The sequence below is a fragment of the Mobula birostris genome, chromosome 24, assembly GCF_030028105.1.
Source record: "Mobula birostris isolate sMobBir1 chromosome 24, sMobBir1.hap1, whole genome shotgun sequence".
Lineage (NCBI taxonomy): Eukaryota > Metazoa > Chordata > Chondrichthyes > Myliobatiformes > Myliobatidae > Mobula > Mobula birostris.
Window position 1 is genome coordinate 23,589,300 of NC_092393.1, and position 13,600 is coordinate 23,602,899.

Consider the following 13,600-nt stretch of genomic DNA (forward strand, 5'->3'; position numbering starts at 1 on the left):
GTGTCAACCGATGTAGCCTATATCAGAACGGCTTTGTTTTGCTGCAGGTTTCATACTTCTCCACGTAAAGCTTCAAAGTGCAAGTATCAGCGGGGCGAAGGATGCGGCGAGCCCATTGGCTGCAGAGTGTAGCGAGTGCCGCCTCCCTGGGATGCCCCTCCCTCGCTGTTACTCAGTGTTTACAAACACTCCCCGCCTTGGTCACCCGGGCCAGACAGCGTCGCTGACATCACCGCTTCCACCGAGCACATGTCTGAGGGTGCAAACTGAGGCGCCGAATGATGCCCGAAACGCAGAGCCGCGCATCCCTGCAAGCCAACTCAACTCTCGCCACACGTTGCGGCCCGAGCCCGGGCCTGGGCCAAGTCCGGCCCGCCGACTCCCGGTTTTCTTTGGTATTTTTAAAATTTCGGACGCCCTCCATTAGTAAAACCAAAGGCTGCAGCTGGCCTTAAAACCCGGACCAGTGGAACTCCATTCCACATATCAAAAGGCAAGGAAAACTATGACACGACCTCTGTGCATTGGTGTGTGCCTCCTGCACAGTTACATGTGCAATTCCATTATCCTGCCACACATTTAACTCTGAGGGCTGTAAAATTATGAGAAAATGTATAATTCGGGTCAAGTATGGACATTAGGTTGGGAATTATTCTGGATGATTTAATTATAGTTTTATTTCATTAGTCTCTTTACTCAATAATAGGGTATTTTATCTATTGGATGGGAAATTGTTTTGGGAACGTGGCTATTATGCACGTTATTAGAATGAAGGTGGAGTCCTGTCCTTGGAGACCATGCCGTGTTTTATCGCCTCCTTCTCCTTTGCCCAACTCTCCGCAGCCCCGGCCCTCTACTACAATCTAACTTGATGGAGCTTAAAGACCCACCTCTGTCCTCGTCATTGATTGGCAAGGAGGGCGATCACCCTTTGCATCGGTACACTTGTTCCGGGGGCTGATTGGCCGAGCGCTGTTGTCGCTCAATCGTAGGTCTGACGTTCTTTCCGGCATCAAGTTTGCCTGCTGTCGTTTCACTCCCCCCTTCGGCTGCCGCCGCTGCTGCTGTTGTGGAAGAAAAAAAAATCCCGTTAATTTTTAAAAAGACAGATTAAATATAATCATCTTAAGAATGGCCGCGGCAACTGCCTCCACAGCGGGTCTAAGCGATTCGGCATCCAGCGCCGTCAATAACGGCAGCAGCAGCAGCACAGACTGCGGGGCTCGGGCCCTACTGGCCCTCAAGTCGGCTCCTTGCAGCCCGTCCCGGGTTCAGGTTCACTGGGACCCCGAGGAGGACTTGAGTAGCGCCTGCGACGGCTCGAATTCCTCGCCATCGGCTGGCGGGGCGGCCTCTGGACACCGGCACCAGCCCGGGCCCGAGGTGCTGGCCCGGTTGGAGGGCCGCGACTTTGAGTTTCTGATGAAGAAGAGGAGCGTGACCATCGGCCGCAACTCGAGCCAGGGCCAGGTGGACGTCAACATGGGCCACTCCAGCTTCATCTCCCGCAGGCACTTGGAGATCTTTCGGGGCGGAGAGGCAGCTGCCGCCGGCTTTTTCCTGAAGTGTTTGGGCAAGAACGGGGTATTCGTGGACGGTGTCTTCCAGCGGCGAGGAGCGCCGCCGCTGCAGCTGCCCCGGGTGTGAGTATGAGGGCTGGGGTCGAGGAGCTGGGCTGGGTTATTTTTTTGGGGGGTCAGGAATGAAGGGGATTTGCGATGTGGAGCTGGGAACTGTCTTGAGGACCATCCCCTGTAGGCCACGGCCGCAGAGAGCAATCGATAACACATCAGCATTAACCTTGATTTACCACCCTTAAATCGGCCATGTTCATGCAGTGATAAGATTTTAATGCACGTGTGGTTACAGGGACCGTTTGGAGATCGTATACTCACATCAGAAATATAAATAAAGATTTTTTGATTAAATTTATAGATGCTAATTATAGTATGTAGTATTTTTTGTTTAATCATGTATATAACTACACGTGTGAGCTATGGAATTCAAACACGTGTTGTGGTTTGTGGAAATCCCGTATGTATATATTGACTCTCAAATATTGATTTAAAGGTGTAGTTTTGCAATTTTTTTCTGGTGAAGTGTTGGGTATTTAACCTTGCGAGGTCATTAACCTAAGTTACCATGTTCGTGGGACATGAAAGTAGACTGGGTGTGTTCGTGTTTTCTGACAGACTTCATAGTTAAAGTTGGATACGTTTTGCGAAGTTCTGAAAAATAATTTTGATCGTTGTTACGTGTATGCGATTTTTTTTCTTTAAGCACCTGCATTATTGCAGGTGCTATTTCTCAGTAAACCATAATCATCACCCCCATGCAGATGGGTTCACTATTGCAAGGCCGTATAAAAGCATAAAATCAACATTTATCGAACAAAAATGACGATCGGGAAATATTTTTAATTGGTGTCCATAGTGGGCATACAGCCGTTTAATTTAAAAATCAAAATGCATAGTTGAAATTCCAAACAAGCCCGGCAGTATCTGAAAAGTTAACTACTTTTCCATAGGAAATTTTTCAAGACCAGTTCATAATACAGTATACAGTAATACAAGAAAACATAAACTTGTATTGATTTGTACTTAATAAGTTTTACTTAAAATAATTTCGTTAGTGTTGATACATTGTATGATTTTTTAAAATCTTGTTTCATTTTTTCAAATTCAGTCTGGATCCAATTTGAGCTAGAAAAGTGGGAGGATTTTGTGTTAGTTTTTGAATGAGGGTCCAGGAATATTCAAACTCATCATCTTTGTGCAGGTTGAATAAAGAGTCCTGTCAGTCTAAACAAAATTGTATTAGGATGCAAGCAGCTTAGGGCCTCTTGAAGGGCTGAGCAATGTATCTTTCACATGTTTGATTGTCTCAAGCATTTTATTGCTGTCAAAATATGTGGAATATCCACTTCATCTATTTGTGGAATGAAATTAGTTAGAACTTTATTTTCAAGTTTTAAAATTTAAAGTTCTAGCAGTTTGCCCACCTCCTAGAGGCACTCTCACTTGTAGATCTAAGTCTTTAGTAATGTTCTACTCTTGATGTTAATTTCAGGATGAAGCTGCTTCAAAGAATTTGGTACAAAATGACTTAAAGTGTTTGAAAAATAGTTTTCATTAGCCAAATGTGTACTTAATAGAATCTTTTGTTTTCTGCAAGTCCAATAGGCTAACTCTTTTAAAAACATCTTAACCTTCTTTATTAAATTATGCTTCCTTCTCCCAGCTGTTTGTATCCTATGGTCTGGAAGCCTCTGAATATATTGAAGATCAGTTTTTTGTTGAACTGATAACTATTTGGATGAGTGATTTCCTCAACAGGTTATGATTGTATGAGGAATTTTTCACACTCTTGCTTTGTTCCCCTGAATGGCGATGGAAATATTTTCTATTTCTTTATTTTTGGGAGGTTGCTGGACATAGAAGTATTGGCAAGGGCGTGGGGAAGAAAGAGAAATGACAGATATACAAATGTTTGTATGATTTCATGGAGAAACTGGTCTTTTTTTGTCTGCCCATCTGGGGGGGGGGTGGAAGAAAACAGATCTTGGTTTGATTCTTTACGCTGTAATATAATTGTTGAGATATATTTTTGTAAATTAATTGCTCTGCTTTAGCCTTTGATCAAATTTACACCAGTCATGCAAAAGAACTAAGAGAGGATTTAGCACCTGATGAATCACTGTAACTGTTGCTGGATTAGTCTTCCTTTAAAAAGAAAGCTCTATATTCATAAGTGGATGTTATTGTTTCCTTGGATTTGTATTACTGTAAACTGTTTGCCAAATTGAAGCCATATGTGATCTAGCAAGCATTTGTATTACTTTGCAGTGGATGTTCTCAGTATGGTTGATGTCATTATAACAGCCATTTGATGTTTTCAGTTGAAAGAATAGACATGTAGCAAAGGTTTGTGTGATATAACTGTAACCTGTTAGTACATAACGCATTCCATTAGCTGCCAATTATGCATACTGTTGATGAAAAAACTTGTTTTATGAAATAACTATTTTGTTTGGTCCTAGCATACTGTCCTATTTATATGATTTGCCAATGAAGAGAGGCACACAGTGTGCTTTATTCTGAGCCTGTTCCACGCTGTATCTCTAAATAAGTAAATGGGCTCTCTCCCCATATTAAGTAGAGCAAATTCTTTGATAAGTTTTTATTACATCAGTCACTTTAATATGGCACTGTCTGGGAAATGGGGTCATGTAACAACTGACTGGAACATGTAACAGTAATAAGCCCAGCCCACCCACATTCAAACTGATGGTTTGGCATAAGTAACGTGAGTTTTGTAAATGGTATATGTATTCTGTGAGTGCATAGACTTTGCCCCTGCTTTCTCATTCTTCGTCATAAGCTTATAACTGCACAAAAGTTAGAGAGAAAGATTGACATGGTCATAATCCTGCTCTTGTTCAAAGTAACTTTCCTTTCAGCCTGATTAAATATGTGATAGTAATACACATAATAGTAGTGGTACACAAGTTATGCCTTTACCGGCTTAAAAACCATTTTGTATTCAGGACGTTTTGGGGGCTGTCAAATGTTCATTTAAAATGTGTGCCAGATTCTGTAGCAGTAAAACTTAGAGTTCGTCCTACATGAAGAACATAAAACTGAAATAGTTGTAATCAACTGAATCACCAAATGGATAATCTAATACAGTATATTCAAGGGCCCTATGTTTAAGAAGCTGATCTTCAGCCAATTTAATGCATTGCAAGTGATGTTAAGAAGCAGAAATGTGTACAGAATGCAACATGCTGCGGTGCTGAAGGACTAAAATATTTTTACATGCATTGTTCCACTACATCTGAGAAATTGGTATCTGTCTGCAAGAAGCAGGACAAATCCAGGCCTGTTGAGGGATTCTGTCAATGGTGCTTTTAAGCATTGAACTATTTATTAGTGCTTGATTTTTGGATATTAGCCAGAACCCTAGACTCAGGCTTCATAATGGCCTTGGGCTAATTGTGGATAACAGTTGAATTGCAGAGGCGCAATGAATGAGTGCTCATGAAATTGAGGTATTTTTGGTAAAGAAAGATAGAAATGATTATTTGTGTTATGTAATCTTAGCACTGTAATGAGGCCCTCCGTTGATTGGGGGCGACCATGGATGACCTAACTGTCCATGTGCTACGCAAGGTGATATGCAAGCCAGAGCAGTACTATATAGAGAGCAAGCTGTTGCCCATGCAGCAGTCTCCCCCTCTCCACACAGCTGATGAATCCAAAAGAATGGCAGAGACTGATGTTGTTTGGCACCAGTAGCGTCACAGGATTTAACAGGCAGTGTTGAACTCAACATTGGACTGCCTTAGGGACTCCAGTTTCAGATTTTTCTTCAGGGTTTACTCCCGAAGCCTTCCACATAAGTGGATGTAGCCTCAAGGCAACGAAGATTTGAGATCAGTATTTTCCTTTTCCTAGATGAACTGCCAACCTTGGCTGACAAGCCCCATCTTTGGGGTACCAGTAACCCCTTCTGACAGTAAAAGCAAGTTTCTATCAGGCTTATTAGTTAAGCCGCACATGAAAGCCAGGAGCTGGACTTGGTTGTTAGAGGCTCTTTAGATGCATGCCATTGGGAGCATTTAATAGGTAGTGGGAGCTTATCCCCACTTACTCCCCTGGCTATGACAACCTTGAGGAACTAACGCTGTAATATTGCTACTAGAATTATGCAGAGGGGTGTTTTGAGACAACTTTTTAGTTGGATCATTCTTCCACCTGAAGATCAGAGTTGAGTGATTTCAACTCCTCTTGTAATGGAATAGTTGATGCCGGTCCATGGAGTTGGTGGGGGGAGGGTGGGATGGATGATCTCCAGACCTAGGGTGCTTCTGTCAGGAAAAAGATTACAACATGCCAAAGAATGCTGTTGTCCAGCAAGAGATTCCAACCACTTTGTTATTCATCAGATTCTGATCATGCACATTGTGGTGATGGTCATTTGTCAGAAACATCAGACCAGCAGCAAAGGTGTTGGTTACAGGCAGATGCAGAAGTACTTTTTTGGTGAGTTAAGAGGCCATTTCATTGCCATTGGATTCATCTGCACCTTTTCTGTAGATGTGTAGGTTACGTGTGAAGTATTGAGTCCTCGTTTTTTCTGAAAACATTTGACCCATTCCTAGTTAAAGTCTCATCTATTGGAAAGGTAGATGGAGACCTGATTTATCCAAATGCAACTTTTATTAATATATTTTAGGCATGAGTTGGTATTGTCATCAGTACTTAATTGTGAAATTAGAACCAATTTGCAACCTTTGTAAGTAGCTTGCAACATGACTACATCATGCGAAAAGTAGTGATGTATGCTGACTTATTAAAGTGGCTGCATGCCCCTGCCCCTCTGGAACGTAGTCTTTCCGTGCAGAAAATCATTTACTGATACTTATTCTGAAATACTTCCCAGTAACCAGCCAGCTCTTGTCAGGATCAAGGGATCAGTGAAGTTCTAATTGCAACTGTTAATGGGCGCAAGGTGTAATAGAAATTTCATAAAACAATCATGTCCTGGTTTAATTTTTTTTTAACTTAAGATTTTTCTTTGACTAAAGGCAGCAGCATTTTAATGCCTCAAGCTGCTTAAGGTCCTTTTTCAAATCACCTGTAGTTTTGCAGTTTTATTGCTAGAGAAACAAGTAAAGTTCAAAATAAATTTATTATCAAAGTATATCTGTCTTCATATGCAACCCTGATATTAATTTTCTTGCAGACATACTCAATAAATTATATTAGAATCAATGAAAGACTCCAGCAACTTTGGTACTCAACCAATGTGCAAAAGACAATAAACTGTGCAATTACAAAAAAATAAATAAATAAGCAATAAATGTTGAGAACATGAGATGGAGAGTCCTTGAAAGCTAGCCCATAGATTGTGGGAGCATTTCAGTGATGGGGCAAGTGAAGTTATCCCATTTGGTTCAAGAGCCTGATGGCTGAGTAATAATTGTTCGTGAAGCTGGTGATGTGAGTCTTGAGGCTCCTGTATCACCTTCCTGACGGCAGCAGTGAGAAAAGAGAATGACCTGGGTGGAGGGGGTCCCTGATGATGGATGCTGCTGTCTGTGATAAAAGTTTAGTACTCTGGAAAGTATGGACATTGAATTTGATGAAATAAGTGATATGCCCCCAAACCCCCCCCCCCCGCCCCGTGTGCATTGGTTAGGCATTCAGTGGAACTGATAGTTTCTAGTAACTCAGAAAAAAAGGTATTTTTGGGAACCATAAACCAACACGTTCTGCATAGAGAAAGCAGGGTTCATTTGATGCATTGTTGCACTGGTACTGGATGTACATCCAGATGAACCACACTACCATTCCATTTGCTGCACCAAAGGAAAGCTAATGTTGACCATTTCCAGTTGGAATCTCACCTTTTGCCACTATTTTAAATCTATAAAGTAGGAAAGATTATTTTTGGCTTTCAGTTAAAGGAGTAATAGTCCCATGAAGTACAGTGAAATGTCTTTTAAAAGCTCTATGTAAGTGCAAGTTGTAATACGTAGAAAATTAGTAAGGAATTGTAAAGTCCACAGTGCTAATGTTACATTTTCTTTTTGCTCCACAGGTTCCATCTGGCCTATTCTTGTAATTTTTAGTGTTGATATTCTGAGTTGCAACCTGATTTCTGCAAATAGGATTTATCAATGTTAACATTCAGTTATGTAGAATAGGAAGTTGCTATTCAGCTCACTTGGTTATTTGAACCTTTCCCGACTACTCCTTTGCTCATTGACATGTTAGAAGTTGTACTCCTGCATTTTTTGTGAATTCATATAGTGATTTACAAATTCAAGCACTTTTATACAATGACTACCTTGGAGTTCAAACTAGTTTCCAAATAGTTATGCAATGTTTTACTGTTTCTTTCCTGCTTATCTATGAAGCATATCATTTTCTTGTTTTCTCTTTCTCTTCCTTTTTTTGTTTTGTGAATGAAAAGTTTTCTATGCTTAAAATACAATTTATGAAATCGTTCTCCCTCACTGATAATACTTCAGACACTCAGTTCCCTGACACACTTGCTGTAGATAATAGTAACATTCTTGGATTATTCAGTGACTATCTTTGTGGGATTGTTCTTTTGAGTTTTGTTGGTCTGAAGATTTTTTTTTTGGAGGGTTTTCTTGTAAATGACTCACCAGTTCTTTTGCATAAGCATGATGAGATGAATGAAAGCTTAACAGGAATGAGTTTAACTGAGGCCCGATGGTATGCATTTAAGCCTATAAATTCAATTCCACACCACTGACTTGGATTTTTGATTTTTTTCGTGATTGCCAATGTAAAAAAGAGTTTTGGTGACCAACGTAGTTCATCAGTTTGCATTATTGGTTTGAAGTATTGCTTGTGCATTAATGGTAAGTTTAAAAGCAAAGTATTCCACATGGGCTATATTGGCACAGTATGAGATTTTCTTTTCCTTTTTGTCCAACAGGACAGAATAGTTAATAGTCAAAGGAAAAGAGTGGAATATGGAAATTGGCAAAATTACTTGAGGTTCTCTAAAAATTGATTATGATGGGATGTGCAGTTTGATTGTGTTTGCATTAAGAATATGACTGAGAATTCACTTTGTACACTTTCATATTTGAGAGTAGATCAGAAGGAACAGAAGTTATAAGGCAGGTTAATCACTTAAAGGATGATTCAATAAAACCAGACACACTGAAAAGGAAGTTAAATTACTGGTGTTCTGAGGACTGCTAACATGAGTGACTTACAAACGTATAAAATACAGGTGTCCCCCGCTTTTCGAACGTTCACTTTACGAAACCTCGCTGTTACAAAAGACCTACATTAGTACCCTGTTTTTGCTTTCAGAAGGTGTTTTCACTGTTACGAAAAAAATACAACCCCCCATTAAATATTCAGCGCGCAATAAAAAGCAGTGCGCGCCCCGAGCGGCTGCTCCCTGGATTCGGGACGGCATTCTCGCCGGCATTGCTTAAACACGAGTCTGTGAGCAGTCGTTTGCAAGATGAGTTCTATGGTGTCGGAAAAGCCTGAAGGAGCTCGTAAGGGTGTTACACGTAGTGTAAAACTAGACATAATTAAGCATTTCGATCGTAATGAACGAAGCAAGGACAAAGTGAGTTTGGCTTGTGGAAGCTGACGAAGATGATGTTGAAGAGGTTTTGGCATCCCTGACCAAGAACTGATAGATGAAGATCTGATGCAATTGGAAGAGGAAAGGATAACAATGGAAACCGTAAGAGTAATGATAAAGTACGACTTTAATTTTGAAAGGGTACGTAGGTTTAGGGGATATTTGCACGATTATTTGAGTCCTTACAAAGAACTGTATGATAGAAAATTGCACGAGGCTCAGCAGTCAAGCAAGCCTTCCACATCAGCCACAGCAGACGACGAACCTCGATCTTCGACATCGAGGCGGGCAGTCATAGGAGAAGATGAGCTGCCTGCCCTGATCGACGATGAGATGACACCCCAGTGTCCCAACACCCAGGCCGCGGACAGATACTGTACCGATTCGCGGAGAGTGCAGCAGTAGCCAGGAGGCACACAGCACATCTTTAAGAAAAAAGCCAAAATAAACATGCTAATTATTAGGTGTCGCCCCACACGTAATTGTCAGCCCAGATCAAAGGCGATGCAGTCAGCAATTGGCACTGATCTGAGCTGACAATTATGTGTCGAGCAGCACGTAATTGATTAGCATGTTTATTTTGGCTTTTTTCTTAAAGATGTGCTGCGTGCGTCCCAGCTACCGCTGGACCCCTGTGTGCTTCGCGGCAATGTATCAGTTGGTGACCCAGAGGGTGGGACCACTGCACCACCCAGCCTGCGACGACTCAGTCTAACACACCATCATCCGTGTGCTCTGCGCTGTCCCAATCCCGGTAAGTGATACTACACTGTACGTACATTATTTCTACTTTATATCGGCTGTGTATTTTTACGTGTTATTTGGTATGATTTGGCAGCTTCATAGTTTAAAGATTACTGGAGAGCGCTGCGCCCTGTTTTTGCCAACAGCGCTTGCGTGAGATTTTCTGCCAACGGTGCTTGCGCGAGATTTTCGCTACCGAAAACAGTTCAGTAATGATTGTGGAAAAGTATTTCTACTTTATATAGGCTGGTATTTATCATATCATTTCTGCTTTTACTATATGTTACTGTTATTTTAGATTTTATGTGTTATTTGTCATGATTTGGTAGGTTATTTTTGGGTCTGCGAACACTCACAAAATTTTCCCATATAAATGGTAATTCCTTCTTCGCTGTACGACATTCAGCTTACGAACTGTTTCATAGGAATGCTCTACCTTCGGATGGCGGGGGAACCTGTACCTCCATTAGGATTTTATTATGCTCTAGGCATTTAAAACTGTCTCATTCCCATAAGATCATTAAGCTTGCATGTACATTTTAAATATAAATTCCTTTCATTATTATACTGACATTGTTCTGATATTTAGATGATCTTTTGTCCTTATGATATCAGCTTGGTCATTTCTGTTTCTCTGTCCCCTCCACTATGCATGTCCCAGTTTATCTGTTTTCTTCATAGCATTCCCACTAAAGTGAAAAGAACCTAATTTCCCTCTGGCCCACTAAGGTAGTTAAAATTGAAACAGTTTCCCTGCTCTCAGAACAACTGTTCTTTTCAGAAATCCCCTTTATACCACACTCTGTGATAATTGTTACACTATTTCTAGCTTTCCATTTTCCAATTCTTGTATCTGTTACTTGCTTCTGTATACACTTTGTTCAACCAGGACCAAACCTAAGTAAGAATTACAGTGACATGCAGAAGTTTGGGCACCCCAATCAAAATTTCTGTTACTGTGAATAGCTAAGCTAAAGGTGACCTGATTTCCAAAAGGCATAAACTTAAAGATTACACATTTCTTTAATATTTTAAGCAAGATTACTTTTTTATTTCCATCTTTTACAGTTTCAAAATAACTTAAAAAAAAGAAAAGGGCCCGAAGCAAAAGTTTAGGCACCCTGCATGGTCAGTACTTAGTAACACTCTCTTTGGCAAGTATCACAGCTTGTAAACACTTTCTGTAGCCAGCTAAGAGTCTTTCAATTCTTGTTTGGGGGATTTTCGCCCATTATTCCTTGCAAAAGGCTTCTAGTTTTGTGAGATTCTTGGGCCGTCTTGGATGCACTGCTCTTTTGAGGTCTATCCACAGATTCTGGATGTTGCTTAGGTCAGGGGACTGTGAGGGCCATGGCAAAACCTTCAGCTTGCGCCTCTTGAGGTAGTCCATTGTGGATTTTGAGATGTGTTTAGGATCATTATCCTGTTGTAGAAGCCGTCCTCTTTTCATCTTCAGCTTTTTTACAGACGGTGTGATGTTGCTTCCAGAATTTGCTGGTATTTATGATCGATCCACCCTCGTACTTAACAGTTGGAGAGGTGTTCTTTTCATGAAATTCTGCACCCTTTTTTCTCCAAACATACCTTTGCTCATTGTGGCTAAAAAGTTCTATTTTAACATCATCAGTCCACAGGACTTGTTTCCAAATACATCAGGCTTGTTTAGATGTTCCTTTGCAAACTTCTGACACTGAATTCTGTGGTGAGGATGCAGGAAAGATTTTCTTCTGATGACTCTTCCATGAAGGTCATATTTGTGCAGCTATCGCTGCACAGTAGAACAGTGCACCACCACTCCAGAGTCTGCTAAATCTTCCTGAAGGACTTTTGCAGTCAAACAAAGGTTTTGATTTGCCTTTCTAGCAATCCTACCAGCAGTTCTCTCGGAAAGTTTTCTTGGTCTTTCAGACCTCAGCTTGACCTTCACTGTTCCTGTTAACTGCCATTTCTTAATTACTTTACGAACTGAGGAAACGGCTACCTGAAAACGCTTTGCTATCTTTTTATAGCCTTCTCCTGCTTTGTGGGCATCATTTATTTTAACTTTCAGAGTTCTAGGCAGCTGCTTAGAGGAGCCCATGGCTGCTGATTGTTGGGACAAGGTTTGAGGAGTCAGGGTATTTATAAAGATTTTAAATTTGCATCTCCTGCCTTTCCTAACAATGAGTGTGAACAAGCCATAGCCCTAACAAGGTCTGAGACCTTGGTAAAAGTTATCTGAGAGCTCAAATCTGTTGGGGTGCCCACACTTTTGCATGGTGCTCCTTTCTTTTTTTTCACTCTAAAATTGTACAAAACAAAAATAATACCCTAATCTTGCTTAAAATGTTGAAAAGAATGTTTCATTTTTAACTTTGACTTTTGGAGATCAGTTCATCTTCTACTCACTTAACTATTCACAGTAACAGAAATTTTGACCGGGGTGCCCAAACTTTTGCATGCCACTGTACATGTATTATCATCACTGAATCCTCATCTATTAAAGTGTAATCATCTTAATTTTGCTACTAATCCATTGCAGAGTAACCTGATGCATTCACTTGAAATGTCTTCTTTAGGATCAGTCTGTAGCCTTCTCTTCATTCTACACACATGCTGATTGTGCTCTGCCATTCTTCTGTCTGTTATCTGATGTGTTGCTTGGTTGTTACACTAATTCCATGTCTCTCCTATCTCTGGTTTAACAGGACTGTTCAGTTTCAATTTCAAGCCTCTGTGGCACATATACTCTTAAAATTGTAAGACCAACTTGTCAGTGATCGCTGGCTCAGTTTGTCTGACACACATTATTTCTTGCGCTTACAAATTAAGTTCACTCACTTAAGCATCTTGAACTTTTCTGTTGGTACGCACTTCCAACTACACTAACCGAATTCATTCTCTTGGACTGCAGCCCTCTTTCATTTGCCTTTGATTGCTTGAACTTTTGTACCTTGTACTTATTTTGCCACACCAAGTTATTTTAAATTGAGTTTAGAATGCTTGAGGTATCAGATAAGTGCAAATTAATACTATTCAAATAAGCAGATGTTGATGTAGGAATCTTTTGCAAAATTTTGTTTCATTTTTGCACTTTTTTTTGCCACTTTGGCACCACATTGCTAAACAGTCCTATTTATTTATCATTGTAATTTATAGATTTTTGTCTTTTCTGCCGCAGAACAAAAAAAAATCACATCATATTTTAGTAGTAATAAATCTGGTCCTAATTATAGATGTTTGGAAACAGAAATTAGATTTGCGTGTTAATGTGTCTTTCTCCCGGATTGCTACAGTATGCAACTTTACTGTTGGCTAAGGAAAGAACTGTGGAGTTTAGTGTGGTAATATTAAATTGCCCTTATTATTCAAAATATTGGAATCAACCAATTAGAATATCCACAGGGTTCTACTTATTTTTCCTTTTCATCCTTGTATACAGCAAAGTAACATGATCTTGATTTGCTTTTGTATGTTTGACTATATAACAGGTTGAAGCAAGGATTTACATATTTGGACACCAAAGCTGTGGAGTCATGTGGCATTTATCTGTATGATCAGTGCTTTACCAAAAGCACCTAGACAATGTATTGGAATGATAATTGCAGTCTTTTGCATGGATTTCTTTTTTGAAACACAAGTTTTAATTTACAGTATACTCTAGTAGTCTAGTTTTCCAGTTCGGTATTTGAACATCTAAATGGGAAAGGTACCGATGAATGTGATGTCA

At 40.3% G+C, this 13,600-nt stretch overlaps 1 protein-coding gene across 4 annotated transcripts in view; it reads left to right on the top strand.

Annotated features, from left to right (window-relative positions):
• The first annotated feature begins 983 nt into the window (after nt 1–983).
• Nucleotides 984–13,600, top strand: part of foxk2b (forkhead box K2b) — a 117,263-nt gene continuing 104,646 nt past the window's right edge. For all 4 annotated transcript variants that reach the window (XR_011883012.1, XR_011883013.1, XR_011883014.1 and 1 more), the window contains exon 1: nt 984–1,643. Coding sequence is in view for 1 of the 4 variants with exons in the window: in XM_072242117.1 (XP_072098218.1) it covers nt 1,132–1,643 (512 nt within the window). In the remaining 3 variants the exon portion in view is untranslated. The remainder of the gene's footprint in view (nt 1,644–13,600) is intronic.